The sequence below is a fragment of the Trifolium pratense genome, linkage group LG6, assembly GCF_020283565.1.
Source record: "Trifolium pratense cultivar HEN17-A07 linkage group LG6, ARS_RC_1.1, whole genome shotgun sequence".
Classification (NCBI taxonomy): Eukaryota; Viridiplantae; Streptophyta; class Magnoliopsida; order Fabales; family Fabaceae; genus Trifolium; species Trifolium pratense.
The window spans coordinates 6,652,506-6,679,432 of NC_060064.1; the positions used below are offsets into that span (position 1 = coordinate 6,652,506).

Below are 26,927 nucleotides of genomic sequence, written 5' to 3' on the forward strand. Positions count from 1 at the left end.
TTCATAATTTTTTTTCTCTACAAATAGAGACTTGGTTCGTTTGATTTGGACACAGAAAAAAAAACCCAATTTTTCACTACCTTAATCTCATTTTTCACTACCTTACATCAACTCACTGAAACCATTCTACCAGGAAAATGGTTTCAGAGTACAAATCTCTGAAACCATTCTACCAGCTAAATGGTTTCAGAAGCAAACACAATTAATAAATTACTCATTGAAACCATTCTACCAGTAAAATGGTTTCAGAATACAACTATGTGAAACCATTCTACCAGATAAATGGTTTCAGAAGCAAACATTAGTTTTTAATTACCGTTTTATCTCATTTAATTAACTAAAAATAGTTTCAGGTCTCCAAAAATTTCATAAAATATAACAAAAGTTCCATAATATTATCTACTATTTTTCTGGTATAATGGTTTCAGTGAGTTGGTTGAGTGGTGCGTGTTAAATTACAACACACAAGTAACGTATTTAGTAGACAAAAAATAAGATTAAGGTAGTGAAAAATTGCATTTTTTTTCGGTGTCCAAATCAAACGAACCAAGTCTCTATTTGTAGGAAAAAAAAATTATGAATTTTGGTATAAAAAAAAAAAAAAATTAATTTACAACGAAATAACACTACAACATTTTCATTCTACAAGAACGCCAAAAAACCGTTCTGCAATCTAAAAAAACCGTTGCCATAGGCTACGAGAACGGATTTCAGGGCGTTCTATACCGAGGGGTTCTCTTAGCTTTTCGCAACGGTTTGTTTTCCAAAGGCAACACCTTGAAGACAACCGTTTTCTTAGAGTCTCTAGCAGAACAGTTTTCAAATTCCCAACAACAACGGTTTCTATCCATTCTCATTAAAAACCGTTGGCATTGGTTGAATTAGAGAACGGTTTATAATTATAGAATAATGACTTTTTACATCGGTTAAATTGGATGGAAAGACCTTATATATCGGTTTTTGAGGCAATGTGTCTTCACTTGGTGTCCATCGCACCTCGGTTATGGAAAGAAACCGATGTTAAAAAGATACGTTTCACAACTGGTACTTTCATCAACAGATGTAAAAGGTATGTCGTTTTTAATAAAAAAAAAATTCTATTTTCTTTCTTTAATAATAATTAATAAAAAAAGAACCAATAGCAATAACAAAAATTAAATATCACCAAAATAAGATATGAAAACTTATGAAATTACATATCAAAAAAGAATACAAGTTATACTATCTTGAACATGTATATAGTCATTAAATATCCTAATGAACAATCCTACTATGATTTCTTAACAAAAACATAATACATCACTAAAATATGAGACTTCAGCATATTATAAAGTAGTATTTTGCCATCCTCTCTACCTGTAACTCTGCAATTACATGGAAAAAACATATGTATGATATGAGCAATATATAATCATATTTATATACTTAACTAGCAATTACAAAATAAGCCTCAGGTGGATTTTTGTAGAAATAAAGCCTTACCGAAATAAGAGAGAAGAAACTAAGAGTAACTAAGAGAGAAGAAATAAAGCCTTACCGAAATAAGCCTCAGGTGGATTTCTACACTACAACATTTTCTCTCTTAGCAACAGAGCCTTCGTGATGGAGCCGTTGTACAAAGAATCAAAAGAGCATAGAAATAAGAAATCTAAATGCAAAACCATTTAGTGGCGGATCCTCAACCGACCAATCCGTCCAACATCTTGGAAGATTTGTGCAAGTGGCAACTAGGTAGTCTAACTCAATGAACGATTCAAATCGGAAACTAGGTAATTCACAACAGCGCCAATGCTAGAATTCCTTGAATAATATGTTATGAACAACCTGTGGAGCAGATGGAATGGCATAAGAATACCTATATCAATGACCAATGATATAAAATAGAATAAAAATTCAATCAACTAGTTGTGACTTGTGAAGCTAAGAAATGATAAATACAATTTAGAGAAGATATAGAAAATTACATTTCAAGCAGCACCCATCCAAATGTAATCAACAAACGTACCATGTATTCAAAATGAAAAGAAAAGCAATTAATAACAGAGTTGTATCCATAAAACAAAAACTAACAACCTGAGGAAAAAAACCAAAAACACAAAGGCTGATGGAAAAGCTCAAAAGAAACAATGAGCCAAAATAGTAAGACCTGCACATGCAATAGAGGGAAAAGAAACACAATAGCAGCAGGTAAAACACTTTTGCCCAGTCAAAAAACTTCCTAAACCGATAGCAAGGATAAGAACACAACCTCACTCACCAAACCAGCGAAGCCACGAGCTGAACGAAAACAGAAACGCAGCAGCAAAAATCCAGAGCAGAGAAAGAGTGATTAAACCATCACACCTCGAACGAGACCAAATTATCTCTGGAAGCAATACCGCGGGTTCCAAGTTTATTCGTAAAATAAAACGGTTCAATTTTCAACCTATGCACAGTCCATCGCCACTTTAAAACCTTTATCTCTTCCGCTGTAGAATTTGAATCCTTATATACATCATTAAGAAATTTTGCATTTCTTGCATTCCACAACACCTTCATGTACCTGACAATCACACAAAATAGTATCAACAAAGAAACTATAAACAACAACAACAACAATCAAATTCATTGCATTACATACCTTAAAAATCTGCATATCACCAATAGGAGCTTTAGATGTTTAGACCTCTTAAAACTCAAATTAAGGTCACAAGTACCATCAAGAGGAGGTTTAAAAGGATATTTACTGTCACCAAAGACATAAACATCACCTCTAATAGTTTCAGTTGCAATAATAAAAGGGTTTTGAGGCATATCACGATTCACGACATCTATTAACCTCAGAACTAATAAATTTATCTGCAATAATCTATTGAATAATCAAAAGAGTGAGAACAAGTAGAATAAATTTTATCTTCAAGAAAAAGTAGCAAGAACAACTTGAATGGATTAAAAAGAAAAGGCCCGAACAAAATTTAGCATTAAACTTATCTTCACAAAATGGATTCTTCTAGAAACTCCAAGTCTAACTCTTTAATCAATAGATTCTTCAATGAAATCTAAACTCATGCAGTGGGTTTAACGGCGAGTAGCTTCTGTGTTTGGAAGCAGTAAATCAATTTCAATCTCCAATCCCAAATCAAACCTTAAAAGAACGATAATAGTGGGAAGAGGGGAGGCGAGTGTCGACGAATCCAATTTGAGATGAAAACTTGGTCCAATTTCTTCGATTAGGGTTTCTGTAGGTCTCAAAAGAGAAGCGACCAGCGAGGAGGATGAACAGGTTTTGGGAGAAGAATACCTTAGGGTTCGTCACAGAAACAATTGAACGGTTTAGGGTTCTGCTTAGGATGGACCGATTTTGGGAGAAGAATTGATTTTGGGATGAATCGATTTTGAGGAGAAGAAATTTGGGTTCGTTATGAGTCTGTGAAGCTGCGATAAACTCTGAGTTTGCGAAGCTGCGATAAACTCTGAGTTTGCGAAGCTGCGATTTCAAGGTGAAGAACTGATTTTAGGGTGAAGCTTCAATTATGAAAAAAAGCTATGAGTTTGTGAAGCTGCTAAAGTTGAAGAAGTTAGTTCGCGAATGGGTTACTGTTACTGATGTTCCTGATTTATTTTAATTTTATCAAATCTATAAGAACGGTCTTTAAATATATATATATTTTTATTTAAAATAATTAAAACTTTACAAAACGGTTTTCATACGTTGTCAAGATAAGTAAAACAGAAAACCGTTCTCATAGTTTTCTTTGTCATATATGAGAACGGTTTCCGGCTGTTGCCTAAACTTTGCAAAAACTACATACTGTACAGCAACAGATTTTGGAAACCGTTGCCTTTGACACTCTATCAGAACGGTTTTTTTACCTTCAAAAAATTTGGCGTTGCGGTAGGTCTAAAATGTTGTAGTGTAATTGAGTTCAAAGTATTAAATGAACAAAAATCACGTCCAGCCAACCATTGTGTGACACGTGTCCTACTTTTAAAAAGCAAATTTTTCTCTCTCCAGGGTGTAATCTAGTGTGGCGCACGCGCTGGAATCTGATGGATCAGGATGATCTGGGCTGTCGGATTGATCAGACAGTCTTGATGAGATCAGATCTTGGCTGTCTGATGGAAATCAACGGTCTGTAACCATGGTCCTTCGGTACGCGCGCGACACTGGATCCGCGTCTATTAATGGGTATTTTGGTTAATTAATTAAAAAGAATGGGTATTTTGGTCCAATTAAAAAGGTGCACCTTGCTAACTTAGACCTAACTAGGGTCTAAGTTAGAAAACCCCATATATATATATATATATATATATATATATATATATATATATATATATATATATATATATATATATATATATCTTCCGTCACCAGTGTTTTCACATGCTCAGTTGTATGTTACAATTTCAAGAGTTACTTCTAGAAAATGATTAAAAATATTGATCAACGATGACGACGGTGAAGATACGACTAAGACTTCGAACGTGGTCTATAAGGAAGTCTTCCGTAATATAACATAATTTTCTTTGTATGAATATTTATCCAAAATTATTGTTGAACTATCGTTTAATGTTACTCAACTTTTTTCATATACCTTACATTATTGGAATTATCATGTCTTATTTAATCATTATATATCTTACAGCTAATCAGACCCGTGCACCGCACAGGTCGATGTTCTAATTAACCACTAAATTTAATTTAGTTTATTGGTGACAAGTTTTTTTTTTTTTTTTTTTATAATTAATGGTGAGAAATTTAAATAGTATGTATGAGGTTCAAACCTCATTAACTTCGATGTAAGAAAAAAAAAATCAATTATATTGTAAAAATAGTTATCAATTACACTTCTTTTTATTTTTGTGAATGAATGGGGCAACAGCCAAAACACTCCGTCGAAAGAATAACAAAACTCCAAATGTTACTAATTAGTACTAAAAAAGTTTGGAGATCAGTTTTGATATTAAGTGATTTTAGCTCATTTCTGATCACAGTTGCGGGTGATCGAACATTGCTCCTCCCTACCAAGTTCAGCGTCAATCGCTAATGAACCAACTAATGATTGATATCTAATTGGGAGTTTTGTTAATTCATAGTTCAACCACGACATAAAATTTGCCAAAGAATTGTCGGTTCCTTTAGTTGTTTTCTATTTTGACTAATCCCCTACGATAGGAATTAATTAAGGTCTATTGGAAGTGATTTATTTTTGAGCTTATGCGAAACAACTTATGTAAATAAATAAGATTTTATGTATTATTATAAGTTTTTCAAGGTAGTTTATGAGAAAATAACTTTTAAAAATACAATTTTTTTTAGTGAAAAGTGAAAACTTATGAATTAATATAAAAGTTTATTTATTTGCATAAGTTATTTTCATAAACTCAAAAATAAGTCAAATACAAACGAACCGTTATTCTTTTTTATCTATTACTAATATATTAAAATCGATTAAAAATAGGAATATAGAAATAATAAAAAGAACAATACTCTATGAAAAAAAGAAATATAAACAATTTTTTCATTAACAAAAGAAAAGAAACATAAACAATTTTTTAATAAACAATATTACTACAAAGTTTAATACTAACTGTTAATAATAATATAATAAAGTTATTATTTCTATAATAAAGTTATTTAGTTTCAAACTTATTAAATTACCCTAAATATTCCTAATAAAATTTATAATTTTTAATTAAAAAATATACACGGGACCATTATTTTATTTGTCGTTGAAACAAATAAAATTAAATAAATAAGTTTACAAGAAATAATTAACACAATAATTTCACTTATATTTTAACAATATTATATAAAAAAATAAATATTTAATTTTAAATAAATTTTCTACATTAAATATCAAATAAAATTCAATGGACCCGTGCCGCACGGGTCTTTAAACTAGTAAATAAAACAATTACTAATTACTAAATGAAAAATAATATAAAAATATAAATAAAATAAAAAAAAACTATGAGAGAATTATTATAGGTGCAAATCAATTTTTTTTAGCAGCCAAAATACGCTTATATTAAGGTTGATTGACACTCATAATATTAGTATAAGCTTAAAATATAAGAAATAAAAGATCTATTTGATACATACCTAAAACTTAAAAAATCTATTTATTATTTAGAAAACTTAAAAGACATATATGTGACTGTCACACGTAAAACATGAAAACCTCTAAAAACATTTTGGGAAACAAAAAAAATACAACTTACCCCAACAATATGCTGGTGAATCTCCCACCTACCTAGGCCGGGACCGGACGACGATTACAAAACAAGTATACAAAGAAAATATCAACCTCTACTCTTGGATTCATCAATTTTCTACACCTAATTCTTTTGTCATTTTACTCAATTTTTTTATTGTAAACAAATAAATAAATTTACTCTAAATAAAAAGGCCTTTTACTAACATAGACGGATACACCTAACCAAAATGATGTTTAATATTATTATTACATTATCAATCATTAACCGGTCCAGTGATAATTGACGTTGAATTTATTAAAGAATATCACGATTCAATCCTCACGATCATGATCGAGAAGAAGTTGAAATCACTTGATGACATAACTGACTTCTGAACTAGATTAGACGGTCCAATAGATCGGATACTAGTATTGAAAAAATAAATTATTATTACATTAATTTTTTTATGCATCACATTATCTTTCTTTTACTAATAAAAAGAAGGTTGAGTTGCTCATAGACAAACATTTTGATGATGTGTTTGAGCATTTTTATTAATAACAACAATATTGTCATTTTGTTTGTAAAAAATACACAAATCCATTGATTTCTAAGAATTCCAACTCGTTGATTAAAAAAAATAAATCCAACCGGTCAATAAAATATACTTTCTATGATAACTATTATAAGTAAAAATTCACATTTTATGTTTATTGGGAAACTGATGTATTTGATTCATAATATAGGCTGCATACATTAATTTTTCAGTGAACCTAAAATGTAGTGTAAAATTGATTTTACAACGAAACGACATAACAATTTTTTTTTTGTCTTAAAATAAAATCGGTTAGCAAAAGTTCATGCATGAGTACCAGCTCAATTGGTAAAAATGTCAAAATTATTAGACCGAATATCATGACCAAGTTTGTATCACAGATCTCTCACTTATACGTGACTTTGTGATTTCATTTATCTAAAAACCAAAAAATAAATAAAAAAAAGAGATGTTTTCTGGAGAGATAGAGAGAGGGTGCTACCTGGCAGAAACAGAAGCAGCCAAGGATAACCTAGTTTTGTGGGTGAGGCTGAGACAACAACATTACTAATCTTCACTCTCTTCTCTTCATTCAATCATTTCCACAAACACCTTCAGCTCAATAAATCTTCACTCTCACTCACCTCAAAATTCTCATCAATGGCTACCTCTCTCTCTTTCTCTAGACTCCTCTCTTCTTCCACCACCACATCACTCTTATCTCCCAAAACCAAAACCCTCTCTTCCAATTTTACCCTCCCCCTCAAACTCAATCGTTTCAACCCAAAACCTCTCCGATTTTCCACTTCCCCCAAAATCTCCGCCACCATCTCCGTCGGCGACAAACTCCCTGAATCCACCTTCTCATACCTCGACCCCGCCGGCGAAGTCCAAACCATAACAGTTTCCGACCTAACAAAAGGCAAAAAAGCCGTTCTCTTCGCCGTTCCAGGAGCTTTCACACCAACATGCTCACAGAAACACGTTCCAGGATTCGTGGAGAAATCATCGGAGCTAAAATCAAAAGGAATTGACACAATCGCTTGCATTTCGGTTAACGATGCGTTTGTGATGAAAGCGTGGAAGGACGATTTGAAAGTGAATGATGAAGTTCTTTTGTTATCTGATGGTAATGGTGATTTCACGAAAGCGATTGGTGTTGAACTTGATTTGAGTGATAAACCTGTTGGATTGGGTGTTAGGTCAAGACGTTATGCTTTGTATGCTGAAGATGGTGTTGTTAAGCTTTTCAATTTGGAAGAAGGTGGTGCTTTTACTTTCAGTGGTGCTGATGATATTCTCAAAGTTCTTTGAATTTTTTTTATGTTTTAATTCTTCTATTTTGAGTTACTTGTTTCTTTAATCGGTTTAGGTTGATCAACTTTTTTGGTTTTGGTTTTCTTAATAATAATGTGGATTTTTATTTGATCTAATTGGTGTTTGTTGTGCTAATTATATCTTGTGCTGATGATAAACTGTTGAGCTTTGTGGTAATTTGTTTGTATGATTGTATGAACCACATACACTTCGATACTGATAATAATTTGAGAAAATGATATAATCAAACCTAATTGTGGCGTGTCCGACTCTTAATTCAAAGAGTGTCTGTGCTTCATAGCTACCGGTCACTCGGATTAGGATAAGTTCCAAATGTCCGATGTTAAGCATGAAGAGTCCGACAACAGGAAGAAAAATATGATATGAAAATGTAAAATGTGTTTATTACTTAATAAGTGAGAGATATCTATGTCATTATAAGTTGAATGGTTTTGTATGATTTATTTAGATGCATCTCAAATTTTAAATTGGTGTGAATGCATTGCTCTGCAATTGGTGGAATAGTTTATATTTAGCAGCATGTTCATCCAAATAATTTTTGCAAGGCTGAAAATTAAATTAACCTTGGCTTTGTAAGACTGCAAGTAGTTTGATAGAAGACTAGCACTAATGAGAGTTTTTTGAGAATTGTTTAACTTTCTAGTTCCTAAGACACTCATTATGATGGTACACCTTTCTTCTCTTGTCTATAAATTGGGAACATAAAGATGTTATTTAGACAAAGCTTCACTTTTCTGTTGAGATCACATCATGGGAAATGTGGATATTTTTTACTGTTGTCATGTCATGAATGTTTGATTATTTGAAATGTAGATTGGATTAGGAATTAGGATATAAAACATATAAAAGCAAATAGTAGTCTTATGCAGTCCAAAAAATTGCACCAATGTGATATGATTTTCTTTTGTTTCTTCACTAGTTTTATGAAGTAGTATCACAAGTTTAACAGTTTAGATCAATGAAATTAATCTCTACTAGGTTCTTAGTGAACAGTTCAAAGTTCTTCTACCATCATTAAGGGTGTTATGTGGAAATTAGATTGCGATGCTCTCCTACAACCTTAACACAACTTACTAACCAAGTCACAAGTCACAACTGTTGGGTTCATAGGTCAATGTGTTATATTAAATTTTTTTTAATTTTGGTCTCTCCTATCCCATGGATTTTTTAACGCAAAAATGGTGATGTGATATTTTAAATGAATTTTCATACAATTTTATGATGTAGGATGATCAACATCTACAATATTACAAGAAAATCTACCTAAAATCTTCAACTTCAACTTGCAAAATTATTAATTTTCATAATGAAATAGAATATAAAATGATTAATCTACTTGGATAATAAATCTACATTATGAGATCGTATGTCTCACATCATCATTCATAACTCATAAGTTCAAATATCCGAAAGAGACCAAAACTTAGTGATTTTATAATAAGATTGAGAACAAACGGTGAGTGAGTTAAAGTAAAGAGACTATAACTATAATTAAGCTAAAGATTTGTCACTTTACTTTTTGAAATTCAGCAGTGAAATGTTTTATTTACTAAAACATGAATGAAATTTTGAGCTCATATAGTAATTAGTAAACACTATTGTTAAAACGAGTTAGGAATAATGTTGAGAAAAGGCCATCCATGGGTGCTGATGTTTTTTGCTGGCGCTTCAAGCTGAGTTATCTGCTGCCTTTTGTCTGCTGGAGACTGTGATAGTCCTATTTTCTGTCATTGATTTTCTGTTTGTGAATCTGCTCTGAAACTGGCCTTCTCCGCTTTTTGGTTTTCCATGTTTATCTTAGAAGTATTCATCATTCTTCATTTCAATTTTTGAACTATAAGAGATAGTAAATCGAACTGTACAACAGATATATTTCTACTGCATTTATCATTCAAAGGCTGCAATACAAATAAAATGTTTCAGCACACAAGTACAATAACAACATGCAATTATTTTGAAACATTTTAAGCTGCATTGCTTCATAACTGCTGCCATATGACCATATCCCAACAAGAAGATGCGTGAAACTGGTTTTCCTATCTGTCAAAATGAAGGCAGTGTAGAGTACATACCTAAAAAGAAATTGAGTCATTAAATTACTTGATAAGAGAATTCAGAAAAAAAACTACCTAGAAAGCAAACTACAACAAGATGCAACATGTATTCTCCGATTGAACGGGATTCACAAACACAAGATAATTTAACATGTCAAAGCAGGTTACACAATCTGAAAAAACAAAGAAAAATATTGCCTTTTGAAAAACAAGAAAGAAAAAAGAACACATGACATGTCCCAAGACAAAAGCACACAACCACCTCTTAATACATCTCAAGCAACATCACACGAAGAGAAAGCCAACACAGTCCCAGCCACAGGTACATTAACCAGAAGACCAAAACCGGTAGGACAGATAATGTTCTTGAATAAGTGATGGTATATATCCTAACCAAACATCCCCGGAAAAATCAGAAGGTTGCTTACAATCCACCACCTAACATAGATGTTAATAGCACAGTCTAAGTTTAACTGCTGTTAACAAAGCACATAGATGTTATTAAACCAAGCTGCTCCAACATGTGAGGTAATAATTGTGATGCCCCTAACTGGTTGCAAATTAGTACTCCAAGTTGCGAATCAATGCTATACTATACATGATGCTCCGAGGGACAAAATTGTTACTTTACAAGCAACAAGGAAAACAGTTAAATTTGAGGGAACTTATATAATATCAGTATGCAAGTTAACTTAATTCGATAAAATTCCCTCACTGCCGTCGTTTCTTCGTCGACCAACAGCTCCCAAAGGGCCAACAGAGCTTCTCCAGGTACCAATCACCGCCTCACGTGCCTTCCCCCCCCACCGATTGAACACTCTGCATAAACATTCGAAAGACAAACCTCGGCATCAACCGGAAATCAGGCATCGTTGCCTTCGCATCAGAAAGGCCAGTAATAATATGAGGTTGGATACAGTGTTGTTGCGATAGAGGCAGATGGTGATGCTGTGCTTAATTCCCTGTTTCTTCTGTCTTCGATTTTGATTTTAAGAGAAAATAAATAAATACAGAGGACAGAGAATGAGAATCCATGCCATTCACGTGTTTTGTTTACAACCCACCTTCGTAAAAATAAGCATTCCCTTACCAAAAATGGTAAAGTTTGATATTGTACAAGGGTGTGTATTATTTGTTAGCCTTCAAGTTGTTGAACTCTACTACTCAATTCTGAGGATACAATTTGGGCTTCACGTAACATTCCCTCTTCGCTAAGCCCAGATATCAGCTGGTAGCGGATGCGGTCATTTAAAATGAACTTGGCGTCAAACATTTTCCTATACCAAAAATATGCACCATTGAAATCTTTTAAGTCACAATGTCCCTTAACCAGAATTTTATATGTATCATTTTTTGGAACCAGTCCCTTTGCCTTCATATCATCAAAAAGATGTTTTATTTCTGAGACCCTTCTATCTCTAAGGTGTGCTAGAATCAAGCAGTTGTAGGTCACCTTGTCGGAATCAACTCCCTGATCAACCATTTGTTGGTGCATAGATGTTGCCTTCAGAACATTTCCATCTTCAGCATAACCATAAATCATTTCATTATATACAGCTCGATCTGGAATCAAACCCATTGCTAACATTTCTTGAAACATTTTCTCCATCGCCACTATACCTTCCTTCCTACATGAATAGATCAATGGATGAAAAGTTCCAATTGAAGGTTTTATGTCCCTCTTCTTCATTTTACCGTACCATTCGAGGCACTTCGCGGTATTTCCTGACATTGCATATCCTGACATTAAGGAATTGTATGTAATCACATCTGGATTATATCCCTTTTCGGTAATTTGGAGAAACCAATACTCAGCATCTTTTAACCATCCATTTCTTCCGAGTCCATTTATCAGTGTATTGTATGTCACAAGAGTTGCATCTATTCCATTTTTTACCATTTCATCGAAAAATATAAAGGCGTCAGTCAGTTTACTCAATGAGAAACTAGCTTCAATGAGCATATTATATATTTCTGCATTTGGGGAAACACCGTGGCATACCATATCATCAAGCACAATTTCAGCATCACGAAGCCTACGATATTTGCACAGACAATTTATCAGAGAACCATAACTTATGACATTAGGCTTTATCCCTTTCTCTTCCATTTCCTCAAGAATCTTGTTACACCTGTCCCAATTACACACCATTCCATAACCATTAATCAAAGAGTTATAAGTCTCCACAGTGGGAGAAACACCCTTCTCTATCATTTTCTCAACCCATCTTTGTGCCTGGTCCAACAACTCCCCAGTTTCACAGAACTTGTTAATTAGGGTATTATAGGTGACATAACTAGGCCTCAACCCCCGTTGTTCCATTTCTTTAGCTGTCAATATCGCTTTATTCAAGTCATCCTCTTGACAATAAGCATTCACCAATATGTTATATGATATATGACTTGGAATAACTCCATTAGCTTCTAGCTTATCCAAAACCTCTTTAGCCTTTTCAACCCTTCCTACCCTGCACAGTCCATTCAACAGAACACTATAAGTACGCTCATCAACACTTGTTCCATTTCCATCCAGCAAACCGTTTTCGTTTCCACAAGCTAAATAATCATCGAATACAAGATACGAAAACCCACTAGGCAAAAAACCCTTCCCCTCCATCTCCAACAACACACTCCTAGCATCTTCCAATCTCCCCAAACTACAAAGACCATTTAACAAGCAATTGTAAGTAACAAGATTCGGCTCCGAATAAGGAGCCTTCATCCTACCTTTCAAGCTAAAAGCTTTGTCTATTTCACCCACCTTACAATACCCATCAATAACCGTATTATAAGTCACCGTATTAGGAACAACATTTCTACGAATCATTTCATCAAACACCTGCAAAGCTTCCTCTATTTCACCCACCTTACAATACCCACCAATAATAGTATTATAAGTCACCGTATTAGGAACAACATTTCTATAAATCATTTCATCAAACACCTTCCGTGCATCCTTAATTTTCTTCGCTTTACACAACCCACCCAATACCAAATTATACACATAAACAAAAGGACTAATAATCCTATCTTTCTCCATTGAATCAATCAACTTTTGACAACTTAAATAGTTCAACTTAACAGCAGAATGAAGAGCAGAATGAAAAGCTTTACCATAAGAAAAAGCACTGGGTCGAATACCTGATTGAACAACATCGATAAAAAGAGTGAGAGCTATTTCAAACTGGTGAGAATCAACAAGAGTTTGTAGAATACGGTTGAGTAAATAAATGGGAAGGAGAAATCCGTCGTTTTTCATCGAATAGAACAATCGAATGACTCTGTTGAGAGTATTGGGATTGGAACAAAAGGGAATTAGGGTTTGTAGAAAGATGGGTTTGGAAATGAGTGAGTGAATTTGTGAAGGAAAATAGTAATGGGTATTGGAGAGAAGAAGCGATTTGAATATTTTTTGAGCGGGTTTTATGTGACCTTGGTTTGTTAATGATTGAAGGAGTTGAAAGATTTGAAGCAATTGTTGTTGGTGTTGAGAACAGAATAAAGAGATTGAATTTTTTACATGGGAGTTGGGAAGAAGATGAAGAACAGAGCGTGTTCGTGAGAACATTGCCGCGTCTTTGATACTACAGTAAAAGGAAGAGACATTTTTTAAACCTCTTAAATAGTTTTTGTAAATTTTTTTTTTATTATTTTTTTTTAAATTTATTTTATGAAAATTTGCAAAGTCAACACATGAAAATTTGAATTATTTTATTTTTTTGTATAAATTATTTTTTTTAAAATAAAATGCTTAAAGAGTAGTAGTATTCTGGTGTGCTTGTTAGCACGACTCCTCTGAAAAATTCACGGGAACAAATATAAGTGGTAGTAAAAAAGGAAATGGATCACATGCATTTAGAAAAAATTGTGCAGTCACGTAGTCACTGTGTTTTTAGCCGTATGAATAAGATCCAACGTTATACAAAAAACAAATATAATTTTTAAATTAAGACTGTCGGATCTTCATTAAACAGTTCATAACACCTAATTGCAAGACCGCATAGGCGTAGGCATCTTGACTGCGTCTGGGTCCACTAGAAAATTTAACTTCATTTTTTAAGTTGGAGGTATGTTGAGCAAAAAGTTGGAGGTATATTGGACGGGAGAAAGTCTACTATAGGCACAAACATAAATTATATGTGTTAGGTACACTCACAAAAAAATATAAAAAATAAAGATAAAATGGTTAAAGTGGAATTGATGTGACAATTATAATTTATTTTTATTTGTACGTGTGTGCCTAAAACTTGTGCCCAAATGAGTGTGCCTAAGCAAGTGTTTCTCTATTGGACGGACACCAATTGATTTTATTATTATTATTATTATTATTATTATGAAAAGATAATTATATCATTTGCTTCAAAATTTACTGAGATGGTACATCAATAAAAGTATTAAGACTAACTATAGATGTGGCTATCCTTACAAGAGCATGAGCTATCTCATTGACTTGTCTCATATTAAACTCAACACGAGAGTTTTCAAAAGGACCAAACTTATGTACAATTCCATATACACAGTTTTTACTGTGCTAGATACATGATGGAAGTTATTTTTATTTAAAAACAATTTTATTATTCTTTTTTTAATTAAAAAATATAAATAACTACCTTTTTGTGAGATGAACGGGAAAAACTGCATCTAAGGAAATGCATATAAGTTTTGTCCTTTTCAAAAAACATACTAAATATATTCTTACATTCCATCATAACATCACCAAACTCACTAAGATCATTTCCTCCTTTGTGAAAATAATCTACCACTTTCTTTGAATCGAGAGCAAAATCAACTCCTTCCAATTGCAAGTCATGCACCCAATTAATAGCTTAAAAGAGTCCTAAAGCTACATCCACGTTGCACAAAGGTGAGACGCACATAGTTTTGGCAAGGACAAAACATCCTTCGCAATCTCTTATACACATGTCAATCCCTATGCGGTTACGTGTTGACGAGAAAGATGCATCAATATTGCATTTGTACCTTCCCACAACCGGCCTTTCCCACCTCACGACGGCAAGAGCTTCTTTAGGCATGTAAATTTACGTAGTCAATTTCGACTTTTGATTTATATGATCCAATTTATGTAAACAACAGTCAGTATAAAATTATCCATACCGTCACGGGTATATAGTGGATAATTTAATGAATATCCGCGAATAAAATATATGGATATTTTAACTGCTCGTTACTTAATGGATACAAATGCGGATTTAATGGTATCTGCGTCTGCGGATATCCGTATCCGTTAATAAAATAAGAAAATTACTTAAATGTTCTTATTTATTTATTGAATATAAGAGTTTTTTATATGCCTTAGAACTTTGTTTTAGTTAGAAATGTGTCTATATTATTCTCTTGAAGAGAAACATATGGTATTATTAAGATTTGGTAAAAGATGGAAAATCGCCGTGGTGACTTTTTTAATTGAAAGTAAAATGTATGAATATTATTATGTGTTAGTATTTTTTATTACTTCTTTAAAAGAAGTTGAAGAAATTTTAGGTAATTAGAAGAATTTGTTTTTTAAATTATTATCTATGGATATATGTAAATATCTACGGATAACCTTAAAATCCGCGGATTACTCGCTTAGTTGATATTCGCACGGATACGAGACGGATATAAATATCATATTATCTTACTCCATAGATATTCATTTAGATCTCTAGTTGTTGACACATTAACTGTATGAAATCCAAATCTTGTTGAACCGGACTCTATTCAAATGGACAATGCATAACTTCAATTTTGAAGCTTATGTTCAATTTTGAAGCTTATGTTATGAGATTCTGTAGAAGGTTCATATTTCTAGTACTAATGATTTTTTAGGCATAATAATACTTACAAATCCAAGAACCTTTACTTAGAAATCCTGTCCAATAATTTCACTCCCTTTGGCTCATTATTCTTTGGTGTAACATTCACCAGACTGTTGTTTCTATTAGGAAAATGTCCTGCACATCTTTGCCACAATTTATATCTCTCAAATATGACTAACATAGAGGATACAAAATTTAAAAATATATGCAAAATGAAACTTTATGTGTTTTATCAATTTCTTCAAACTAATTATTTCTTCAAACAAATACAATTTCAAAAAGAAAAGACCTACAAAATCTTATAAACAATCCATCCAATAAAACATTATTGCTTCCATGAAGATCCATGTCAGTAGATTCTTGTTGTGTTCTTGTTCTATAGACTTCACTTATATGAGAAGAACTTTATATAATTTCTTTATATATAAGTCTTTGTTGAATATTCACAAGAAAACTAAACTCTTCCAGAGTCCTTATGCAAAACCTCAAAGAATAACAATATTTTCCTTTAAACTAACACGCTATAATTTGCCAGAACTATGCTGAAAACACTATATATTACAACGCGTTTAATATTGTATCCACGGAAGGTGATTTTGTTGAATGAAGAAATGCCAAGTCGTTCTAGGAGTTCGGAACGAATGTTCCAATATATCCAAATGCCATGATGAAGAAGGCGAATGCTTGGATAAAGAGAAAGATGAAGTAGTGGTTTTTCCCGAACATAACATCGTACCAACCAATAAAGAAGAGGTACATCCCAACACCAAGTTCTAACAAGTGAATTCTGTTTGATATTTGAGAAAAAAATATGAGAAATGTAGGTAAGCATAAGTACCATATGACAAACTATTAAGAAATTGTTGAATGCCAAAGTTTTTAAAACTGGTTTGCAAGTCGCGACATCAAAGTTTCTGATGTTTCTGTAACATTTATGCAACCACAATTGAGGTCACATTAGTTGCTTAGATTGCAATGCTCTATAGTATTAAAGATTTTGACACGAGTTTCACTTCAAAAGTTGTTGAATGCTATCAAATAACAAAGCAAATGTTACTTAATTTTACCTGTCTTCAATCCTGAATCGAGGCTTCTTGAGCGCTTTAGTGCCTGCTTTAACCTTAAGAGCATCTCCAAGTTTCTCAGTCACAACCCATTCATTCACTCGACTAGTCTCAAGTAGACCAACAACAGTAGCCTTCGCTCGATGTAGAGACATAACATTCTCAAATAAAATCCAAAAGACAAGTAAATGGAGTGACCTGTAGAAAACACAATCAAGTCAACAAAACTTTACTTGCAAAACAAGTTTCTTGTATTTAGATGGAACTTTCGCTTATGTATTTGATTAAAGGTCTTGCAAACTAATGCTAATCCAACATGTCACATAATAGCAACGTAAAAATATATTCAAACCAGTGTATTGGATTGTAGAAGAAAATTTGAGAGAAATAAAGACCTTGGAGTTCCAACTGCATTGAGAAGTGTGATAACCGAAGGGATATAAACAGCTCCCCATTTAGGGACCGCAACCTCAGGTACCAAAACCGTCGCCGGTAGTACAATGCAGTAAAACACAAATGTATTGATGTGTGCTATCACTTTTCTAACAAAGAAGAAGCTGTAAATGACATGTATCTTCTTCCACAAGGTCACTTTCTGCAATGTACACACATATATACAAATTTAATTTGGAGCATTAGTTTAGTAACAGATATATTTTGTACTGTATAGATTGAAATTAATTCAAGGAACCAATCTTAGCCATACCTTGTTTCTAATTATCTCCATGACCATTTTTCGGAAAAGATTGGCTGGTCCGCAAGACCAACGATGTTGTTGGTAACGGTAGGCCTTGAAAGTACTTGGCAATTCATTTTTAACCTGTATTCAAAATAAATACCTCAAATCAATACTTTAAAAGTCGAATCAAATATCAAATTGACGAGACCTTTTAATCATCATTCAACGGTTTAAACTGCTTAAACAATGTAGGTTCGCAGCTCAATCAGTGAAATTATCTATCTAGCCTGAGTTTTAAAACATTGTTTCGAATTCAAACTACGAGAATTTTCAAAATCCAAATTGAATTCATGAACATGAAATTAAGAAAGTGAACCTTCAAGTTAGACAAGTATAAGAATTTCCATCCTTTGAGACTAGCTCGAACAGCCAAGTCCATGTCTTCAACCGTGGTCCTATCTTTCCATCCACCAGCCTCATTCAGCGCTGCAATTCTCCAAACTCCCGCAGTCCCTATTGTAATTCCCAACAATACAAATTATAGGCTGATTTTCATGCCACAACAAAACATGAACTAGTTTTCTTTGTTCAATTTTTTATTAAATATTTTTTTTTGGTACAATGGGGAAAAACAAAAAGAAATTTTTATTAAGTATTTGACATAATACTCCCTCCGTCCCAAAATATAAGGGAAAATTGGTCAACCAAAATTGATGTATTTAGTCCAAATTCTTAACCAAATACATCAATTTTCTTTGACCAATTTTCCTTTATAATTTGAGACGGAGGGAGTATATCATTGTTAGTTTATTACCATTGAAGCCAAAGAAAGCGTAAGTGGAAGAGCCCACTTCTTGTTCCACAGTAAAATGGTAATCTAATGACATCTCTTGCATTCTGGTCATCATACATTCATCAGCATTCACTGAAAATAATAAAAAATTGTATAGTTAAGTCAAAAAAAACATTGCCGGTGTGAAATTTATTAATTTAACTAGTATATACTCCATACGCTCCAAAATATAAACAAAAACGAGTTAAGTAAATTTGATGTTTAGTTCAAAATTTGAATTAAATACATTTATTTTTATTAACTATATTTTGCTTATATTTTAAAATGGAATGATTATATCGAATTAATCAGAAATTATAAAGTTCAAAATAAATGCATATCTGTCGGTTGGCAGAAATAAACACTTAAACAGTGACTAAGTGAGAAATGAGACCAGTATTAAATATGCATGTGCAATTGCCGGGTTAAGCAGAAGAGTAGTAGAGTGGAAAAAAAGAAAATGAATTGAAGGAGCACTAAAAGAACAATGATGATATCAACAACCACAATAATAATATGGAAATGTTAACGTATACTTAAAATATTTTTAAGAATTTTAAATAGTAAATAGTAAAATTTTATGAAATTGTATATACAGTAAAAAAAAAATTAAGAAATTTAATTTTTTGAATAGATAAATTTTTAAACTATTTTTCTTAAAGAATGTTATGAAGACACTCGTTACCAAAACACAATATAAAAATTTTTGTTGATTTTTGTGTTTGTAAGACATAAATGTCCTTTGAAATAGTACACATGCATGTTTTAAGTATTGCCAGCCAGAAATCAACAACAATAATGGTTGGTCCCGCACAAAATCTTCAATTTATTAGCTGAAAACATTACTAGTAATTTGGAATTGCACATATACCCCCATATGTAGCAATTCTTTGTGTCAATGAAGTGTGGCCTCGTTAGTCCCACACGTTTTAGGCCCTGCCCTAGCATTATAACCCGGATATCACATTTTTCTAAAACATTATCATCATCTTCATTTTATTTTTTGTTATGACATGATTGCATTGTTGAAGATCTCAGAGAACAATTTTTCTAACAGTACAATAATGGTTATAGTAGCATTATACACTTTTGCCCTAATTATATGCATTTGTAACTTAATTACTCTAATCATGTTTTCCTAATCACATTATGCAGTGGCAAAATGTTTTTTTTTTTTTTTTTTTGAAATTATGCAGTGGCAAAATGTTGATCTAAGACTAAGTATCTAACTTTTCGGCCACAAAGCCAACCATATATAAATGAATCATTAGCCATGATAATTTAATACGTGAATACCATTATTACTCCTATCTTATATCATGGGTCATGGCCTCATGAATAATCACCTATCTATCAGCTGTTTCGTTCACAACTTTTTGTGACAGCCTGTCCGCAATTTTTTTTAATATGTTTACTACTAATATATGCCTTCCCCACCTTTTTTCCTAAGAGCATGGAACATAAGAACCAAACAAAGTAAATGTATTCAAAAATAAAAATAAAATAAAGGTGTTGAAATATTTAATAACACCTGAAATAACACATTCTCTTAAATGATTTTTTTTGGAAGGTAGTAGGTCCACATGTATAAAAAACAAGGGCTAAATTGTTTTGTTACAATAAAATATTTATTTATTATTTGGCAAATGCTAAATAGTGCTCTCGGGGCACTTTTTAAGTCCTTAAATAGTAAGTTTTTTTATAGAATTTTTATGGAAATGCATAAAGTCAACGCATTGAAAATTGGAGTGTTTAATTATTTAAATAAAAAATTTCTTTTAATAGAATGCTTAAAGAGTGCCTCGGGGACACTCGTTAGCAAGACCTTGTTATTTTTATAAAAAATTATTAAACTTTAGTCACCCCGGTTTATTACTAATGTTTTAGTTCTTCATTTTATAAATACCACGTGTTTGTAACCAAAAAAAATGTGACACGTTAAAAGAATAGATAAGAGATTATAATTATATAGGGATTAATAAACATTTAACCTTTAACTTCCTAAAAATATTTCAACATACATATAGAATTGCATCTAATATGTTAAAATATAATTCTATAGTAAATATATTTTTACTAATATAATATTATAATATTATATTAGAGTTGTTAGACTCACATACTATATCTGTAAAAAAAAAAAAAAAAACTCACATACTATAGAATTTAGAGTTTAAATTATAATTCCTTATTTAGTAACTAATGAATGAGGTACCTTAAGTGAGATCGTTTACTACTACAATTTTTTTGGTAAGGTAATTTAGTGTCGTGACTATAAATTTCACTGCGAATAAGTGAGATGTTCAAACCCCTGAGGTTTAAACTTCTGCTCCTGCATTAACGTTCCTACCAATTGAGTTAAGTTCACGAACTACGCTAAATTTAATCTTATAAAAAATGAAAAGAAAATCATATGTGGCTTAAATGAAAGGCAACCACCAAAGCTGAAGGTGGTACCATAGATTATGATGTTTGCAACTTTAAAAAGGGTTTGTTCAACCACAAAGTGGGACCCACAACCCCCCAACCAAAACTAAAAATCCCCAAACCAAAAAACAACCCACCGACAGTTTTTAAAACCAAAACTAAGTTTTTAGAATTCCCTATCTAATTAAAAAAGGCAAATGCTAAATAGTGCCCCCGGGGCACTCTTTAAGCCCTTAAATAGTATGTTTTTTATAGAATTTTTATCGAAATGCGTAAAGTCAACGCATTGGAAATTGTAATGTTTAACTTTTTGAATAAAAAGTTTCTTTAAATGGAATGCTTAAAGAGTGCCCCGGGGGCACTCGTTAGCAAGACCCATTAAAAAATCATATTAAGATTATGTCAAATAATGAAGCCGTCATTAAGAAGAATCTTTAAACTAAATTAAATTAGAAAAGTGTTTTCTTGTTTTTCTTAAAAGAAAAAGAAAGAAAATTACCAAATTTCCATCGAGCTTGAATAAGCCCAAGTTCAGAATTATGCACCATAAATGGCACTGTACGCCATAAGAAATCAGGCTCTGGCTGAAAATCAGCATCAAAGATTGCAACAAAATCACATTGCTTCACATAGCTATGCTTCATTCCTTCTTTTAATGCCCCTGCTTTGTAACCATTTCTATTGTCTCTAACTTCATACTTTATATTCACACCTTTGCTTGCCCATCTTTGGCATTCTAGTTGCACCAATTCCTACATTTATTTATTTTTTTACCACAAAAATCCCAATCAATCATCATATCATCAATGTATTTTTACAATTAGGCTTTTTTTTTTGTTAGGTTAAATCCATGAAATATTAATTTTGCCATGATGGATTCTAAGTTACTTTAATAAATGTATCTAACTGTAATGTGAGTGCGACTTCAATATTTTTTATATCAGCACGAATGAGTGACTGAAAGACACTGCAACTCAGCGATCGTTTTTTTAATGAAATTTGATCAAGCATAATTTGTTAGTCAATTTGTTGTTGACTATGCATTTCTACAATATTAAATCTATGTTTAGTATCATAGTAGTATGTCAGAATCACGGTGATTCACTATGATTTTACAAGAACTACAAAGGGGTGTACCTTTTGGAAAATTACGATGGATCACCGTAATTCTAGTATATCTACCGTGATATCAAACATACACTAAAATCGTGAAAAAAAATAATTAAAAATGTTGTATTTAATAATATTGGTGGTTACCTTAATTGTTGGGTCAGTAGAATCATCAAGAACTTGTATAATGATTCTATCAGAAGGCCATGAAAGACCACATGCAGCTCCAATTGACAATTGATAAACCTACATAACATAAAATATTAAGCCTTAAAAAGTGCTTAATTACTATGCTTAACAAAGTTAAGTTACATTAAAATAAAAACAAAGTACCTCTCTTTCATTGTACATGGGGATTTGAACAACAACCATTGGATAACAAGAGTTTCCTAACTCAATATCATCCTTAATTGGTTCCCATTTGTAACGTTTTTCAGGTTTTCTTCCAAATAGCTTCACAAGAGTAATGACAACACCCATATAAACTCTTTCAATAAACATCATAACCGACATTATTAAACACAAAAACACTGATATTCTTAGTAATGGAACTATCAATGGTGCTTTGATTTGACTCCAAATCAAAGAAATTTGCATGGTTATGTCATCTTTTGCTCCTTGTAATGCAAAAGGGATAGTAGAAGTAGTAGTAGAAGAAAAATGATCCATTTCAAAGTAGTAGTTTTGTTTGATAGAAGAATGTAAAGAAAGACAAGAACTCAAGAAGACAAAGATATGAAACAATGGTTGAGAACTACTAGATCCAAAAGGGTTTAAAGGAACAAGAATATTTGTTTTTGGTAAAAATTGTTATGTTTTGCTTCTGTTCCAAGCAAAACAATGTTATAGTAGATCTCAAAAATTAACAAGCAAATTTTTTTAGCTTTTCATATAGCTATGCATGTTTCTTTAGAAATGGAAATGAAAACAAGACTTGTGTGAAAAGTCAAAATATGAAAAGAGAAACAGAACAGCACATTTATTAAAAGCAGAAGCTGATAAAAAAAAATGAAAAATTAAGAGGGATATGACAGGAAATAGAAGAAAAGGTGAGAAGGGAAATGGGAGAAAAGAGAATGTTTTTTTTATTTTGTGTTTATTTAGGAGTTTTCTAAATGGTAGTACATTGCATTGTGTTGTGTCTTATGAATGGGTTTTATAGTACTAAGTTGAAGCCTCAACCACATGTTATGGTAAAGCTGCTAATGGGGAACAGCAATTTGGCATCAGCATGTTAAGGTAAGCTGCTAATGTCAAGATATATATGAAAGTATTAATGATAATTAAACAAATAATCACTTGCTATATTTTTAGTTATTTTAAGATATAATAATATTCTCAATTTGTCAAACAGAATATATAGTTGCTTAAAAAAAAAAAAATATATAGTTAATATTTTAGTATCATTTTCTATATTTTATTTTGGTTAAATATAATATTACTTAGTGCAAAATGATAGGGTTTACTAGTTTTAGTTCTTGTAATATTTTGTATTTGGATTTGGTCCCTGTAAATTAAAAATCAATTGTTTTTAGTCCCCGAAATCATCTTATTGGACCATGTGGTGCCACATGTCATGATTATATTGGACCACATATGTCATTAGGGACTAAAACCATGAATTTTTAAATTTGCATGGACTAAAACCAAACAAAAATCTTCCAGGGACTAAAATAAAAAATATTGGTTTTATTCTTTGCAATTATAGTGTTTATTAGTTTTAGTCCTGTAATTTTTTTTTGTTTGGATTCGGTCTTTGTAAATTAAAAAACAATTGTTTTTTAGTTCTTTAAGTCACCGTATTGGGTCACATATGTCATCAGAGACTAAAACCATCAATTTTTAAATTTGTATGCACTAAAACTAAACAAAAAAACTTACATGCTGAAACAAAAAAACACTAAATTTAAAAGGACTAAAATCATATTTAAACTTTTTATTTTTGTATTTTACTATACAAACGGTACATTTGATTTAAAACAAATTTTCTAAAAGATTTCAATACGAAATGTTAATGAACTTCAGTTCAAAACAAATTATCTAATATATTTCAAATTCAAATTAGAGTTAAAACAATTATAAATTTTGTTTGCATAGCAGTTAATGAAGCTCTTTTGATTTGTAAGGGCTGAGTACACCTAAGTACTCTTTTAATACAATTTTTTGTTTATAAAAAATGAAAAAGAGTTAAATAAGATTTTTTCTCACCTTTCCACCAAAATATAAATTTTATTATAGAATCTTTGCCCTCTTGACACTTGAGAGATTTAAAAATAAAATAAAGTTACACACATATATGTTTTTCATCATTCAATATATGTGAGTTGGAGTGTTTATTCCATATTCCAAAATACAAGGAATACTTCAATGAAATGGCATATGCCTAAATATAATTTTGTGCTTTAGATTGCCATATTTGGTTTGAAGGTTAGCTAGGATATGTAATATTATTGTGGGAAAAAACAAGATGCACAAAAAACAAAAACAATGATCTCATTTTTTAAGTCTATCTCATTTTTTTATATTTTGAATAAAAAGTCTTACATGCAATTTTAATATTGCAATAAATTTGGAAATAAACAATGATTAATTTCATTAAAAAAATCAATGATTAATTTTCTTTGAATTTAACATTCTTGAATTCTAACAAAGATACTGAGCTCAAGTAGTTAATGTCTTAATGAGTTTTCCTTAGGACAAATTGTTCACCACAATCTGAGTTCGATTCCTGATGAGAACAATTCTTGACCATACTTTCCTAATCTCGTGGCCTAACTCTGGATTATCGGGTTCTTTTTCCTTGGGAACTAGATGCCTCTTGAAGGAAAAAAAAAAAAACTTAATTAGATTTTTAAACTTGCAATAACTTTTTGACAAAGACTTGCAATAATATTGGGCCGGCCCAGCACCCAAGTCAAAATTACGTATATGGTGGTACTAGGAGTATTTCTTAAGTTTGTGGTGTACATCATAGACTTCATTAAGGACACTAATTAAGATTTTAATTAAGTTGGTTTCACACCAAAAGCTTTGTTTTTTTCATTAGTGTAAAATTGAATCAATGGAATAATATTATGAGTCAAGGAGAAATGAACCTTGCTCAATTATCCAATTAGCAATTGATATTTGTTTGAATTATAACTTCAACTTTCTTCTATTAGAAGAAAATAATAAAGTGATTTAAAATGATTATATAGTATTTCAATCGTGTGGATTTTTTGTTTTGAACGGTGGTAATGAGCAATTCGTAAGCTATACAATGATGTATGAACCTTCTGACTTTTTTGTATAGAATACGCTAGGAATGGAGATAATTATTAACTAATCAGGATAATTAAATAATAGTCCGAAGTTCTAATCTCCTACCTACTACTATTAATTGAATAAATTAAAAATACATTTCCTAATCACTGAACTAATCCATAAAAATTCATTCAAATAAAGAAAAAGAAAAAAGAACTAATCCGTACAAATTATTATGATGATAAACTTGATTCAATTTTATGAATAATAATATATCTTGACTATCCTTAGTATTTTTTTTTAACACCATCATCATTTTAGTTTAGTATATTTATTTAACAAGTTACTCCTATGAACAAAAATTCAGGTACATTTTTATTTTTTATTTTATTTTACAGTGAGCTAGGAATCGAACCTAGGGCCTATTACATTCAACCCCAAACCCCTCACCACTAGACCAAACTAGTGACTTTCTCTTGTTAGCATTCTCTTGTGCATGCGGGATGTGGAGGTTTGATTGGAGAATGTAGAGGGAGTGGATATGTGCGATTTAAATTTTTTAGGGTACTGTAATGTTTCTAGAAGAACGAAACAAAGAAATCGGCAATTATTTTGGCCAAACCCAAACTCATGACTAACTTTTTTGTGGTAGATGCGACTTCCGTATTAATTTATTTATTTTTACCACGATATATGTATGAAGTTTTAACCGCTGTTAATAATTACTAAAATCTCCATTGGAGAATTTGTAGGTCACACAAGGTGAATTATCCTCATTCAACCGAATTATTTTCTCATATGAATGAGCTAGAAATCGAACCCTCAACCACTTAATTAAAAAACCCTAAATCCTTATCACCAGGGCCGGTCCCGAGTATTTGGAGGTCCTGTTTGAAAATTAAAAATAGATCTTTAATAAAAAATACATTTTTTTTTAAAAGTCATTCTCTATTTGAATTGTAAATAACATAAAAAATAGTCATCATAGCTAGTAAATAACATCTAAAAGCGACATATTTTAATCAATATCATTAAAATACATCTTCAATCTAATATCATTATCAACTTACGGTTCCTTCGGAAAAAAAAAACTTTCTTGAAATGTTAGTTTCTTTTTTCACAATCAATCGCAAGTTACTTATAAAATTAAGAGCGTGTTTATTAAATTTTATATATTTTTTTTAGTACTAAAATATTTTTAGTAGTAACAAAGTCATTATTTTTTTTACATATAATTTTTTTAATAGACCAATATAAACAATTTGAGGCCCTGTGCGGTAACTCACCTTGCACACCCACAGGACCGGCCCTTCTTATCACTTAAATCAATTTATTATTGGCTGATCACGACTTACTTTAATTCGTTCAATTTCTCAATCAAATTATTAAAAAATATTTCCAAAATGAGACCAAACAACAACTGTGTTGTTGAAGGTATACTGACTTTACTCTTTAAGTTTCGTTTTCAAATTGTAGACTTAGTTAGAGATTCTTTGTTTGCATGGTTCAGTAACGATGGTGGCAGAAATTTCCCAATCCTTGCTGCAAGCAATATTGTGCATGTGAAAGGAGTGGGATTATTGTCTTTAATTCATTCGAATAGACATTGCACCTTCTTAGCCAGCCTCCAATATTCTTCAATTAGA

The 26,927-nt window shown here is 31.6% G+C and overlaps 3 protein-coding genes and 1 long non-coding RNA gene across 6 annotated transcripts; 1 reads left to right on the plus strand and 3 right to left on the minus strand.

Moving 5' to 3' along the window:
* Positions 1-1,175: 1,175 nt before the first annotated feature.
* LOC123890432 lies at positions 1,176-3,607 on the minus strand. 3 transcript variants are annotated; one of them, XR_006802833.1, is made up of 4 exons: positions 2,621-3,607; positions 1,965-2,542; positions 1,538-1,824; positions 1,176-1,364 (listed from the first exon to the last, which is right to left on the minus strand). It is a non-coding gene; the product is annotated as an uncharacterized LOC123890432 (long non-coding RNA). The 3 variants fall into 3 exon arrangements; XR_006802834.1 differs by having other exon boundaries at positions 1,538-1,855; positions 2,621-3,606; XR_006802832.1 differs by having other exon boundaries at positions 2,249-2,542; positions 2,621-3,604.
* Positions 3,608-7,047: 3,440 nt separating this feature from the next.
* On the plus strand, positions 7,048-8,148 carry LOC123890433 (peroxiredoxin-2E, chloroplastic). The gene has a single exon (XM_045940046.1). It carries the CDS (start codon positions 7,376-7,378, stop codon positions 8,027-8,029), a length of 654 nt encoding a protein of 217 aa, XP_045796002.1. The 5' UTR covers positions 7,048-7,375; the 3' UTR covers positions 8,030-8,148.
* A 1,396-nt stretch (positions 8,149-9,544) lies between these two features.
* LOC123890434 (pentatricopeptide repeat-containing protein At5g12100, mitochondrial) lies at positions 9,545-13,682 on the minus strand. Its single transcript, XM_045940047.1, has 2 exons — positions 10,370-13,682; positions 9,545-10,125 (listed from the first exon to the last, which is right to left on the minus strand). The coding sequence occupies exon 1, from the start codon at positions 13,673-13,675 to the stop codon at positions 11,243-11,245; it is 2,433 nt and encodes an 810-aa protein (XP_045796003.1). The 5' UTR covers positions 13,676-13,682; the 3' UTR covers positions 9,545-10,125; positions 10,370-11,242.
* A 2,543-nt stretch (positions 13,683-16,225) lies between these two features.
* On the minus strand, positions 16,226-23,293 carry LOC123890435 (glucomannan 4-beta-mannosyltransferase 9-like). The gene is made up of 9 exons (XM_045940048.1): positions 22,372-23,293; positions 22,186-22,284; positions 21,428-21,680; positions 18,484-18,594; positions 18,046-18,182; positions 17,697-17,810; positions 17,386-17,585; positions 16,994-17,188; positions 16,226-16,713 (listed from the first exon to the last, which is right to left on the minus strand). Exons 1-9 carry the CDS (start codon positions 22,705-22,707, stop codon positions 16,551-16,553), a joined length of 1,608 nt encoding a protein of 535 aa, XP_045796004.1. The 5' UTR covers positions 22,708-23,293; the 3' UTR covers positions 16,226-16,550.
* Between the last annotated feature and the right edge of the window lie 3,634 nt (positions 23,294-26,927).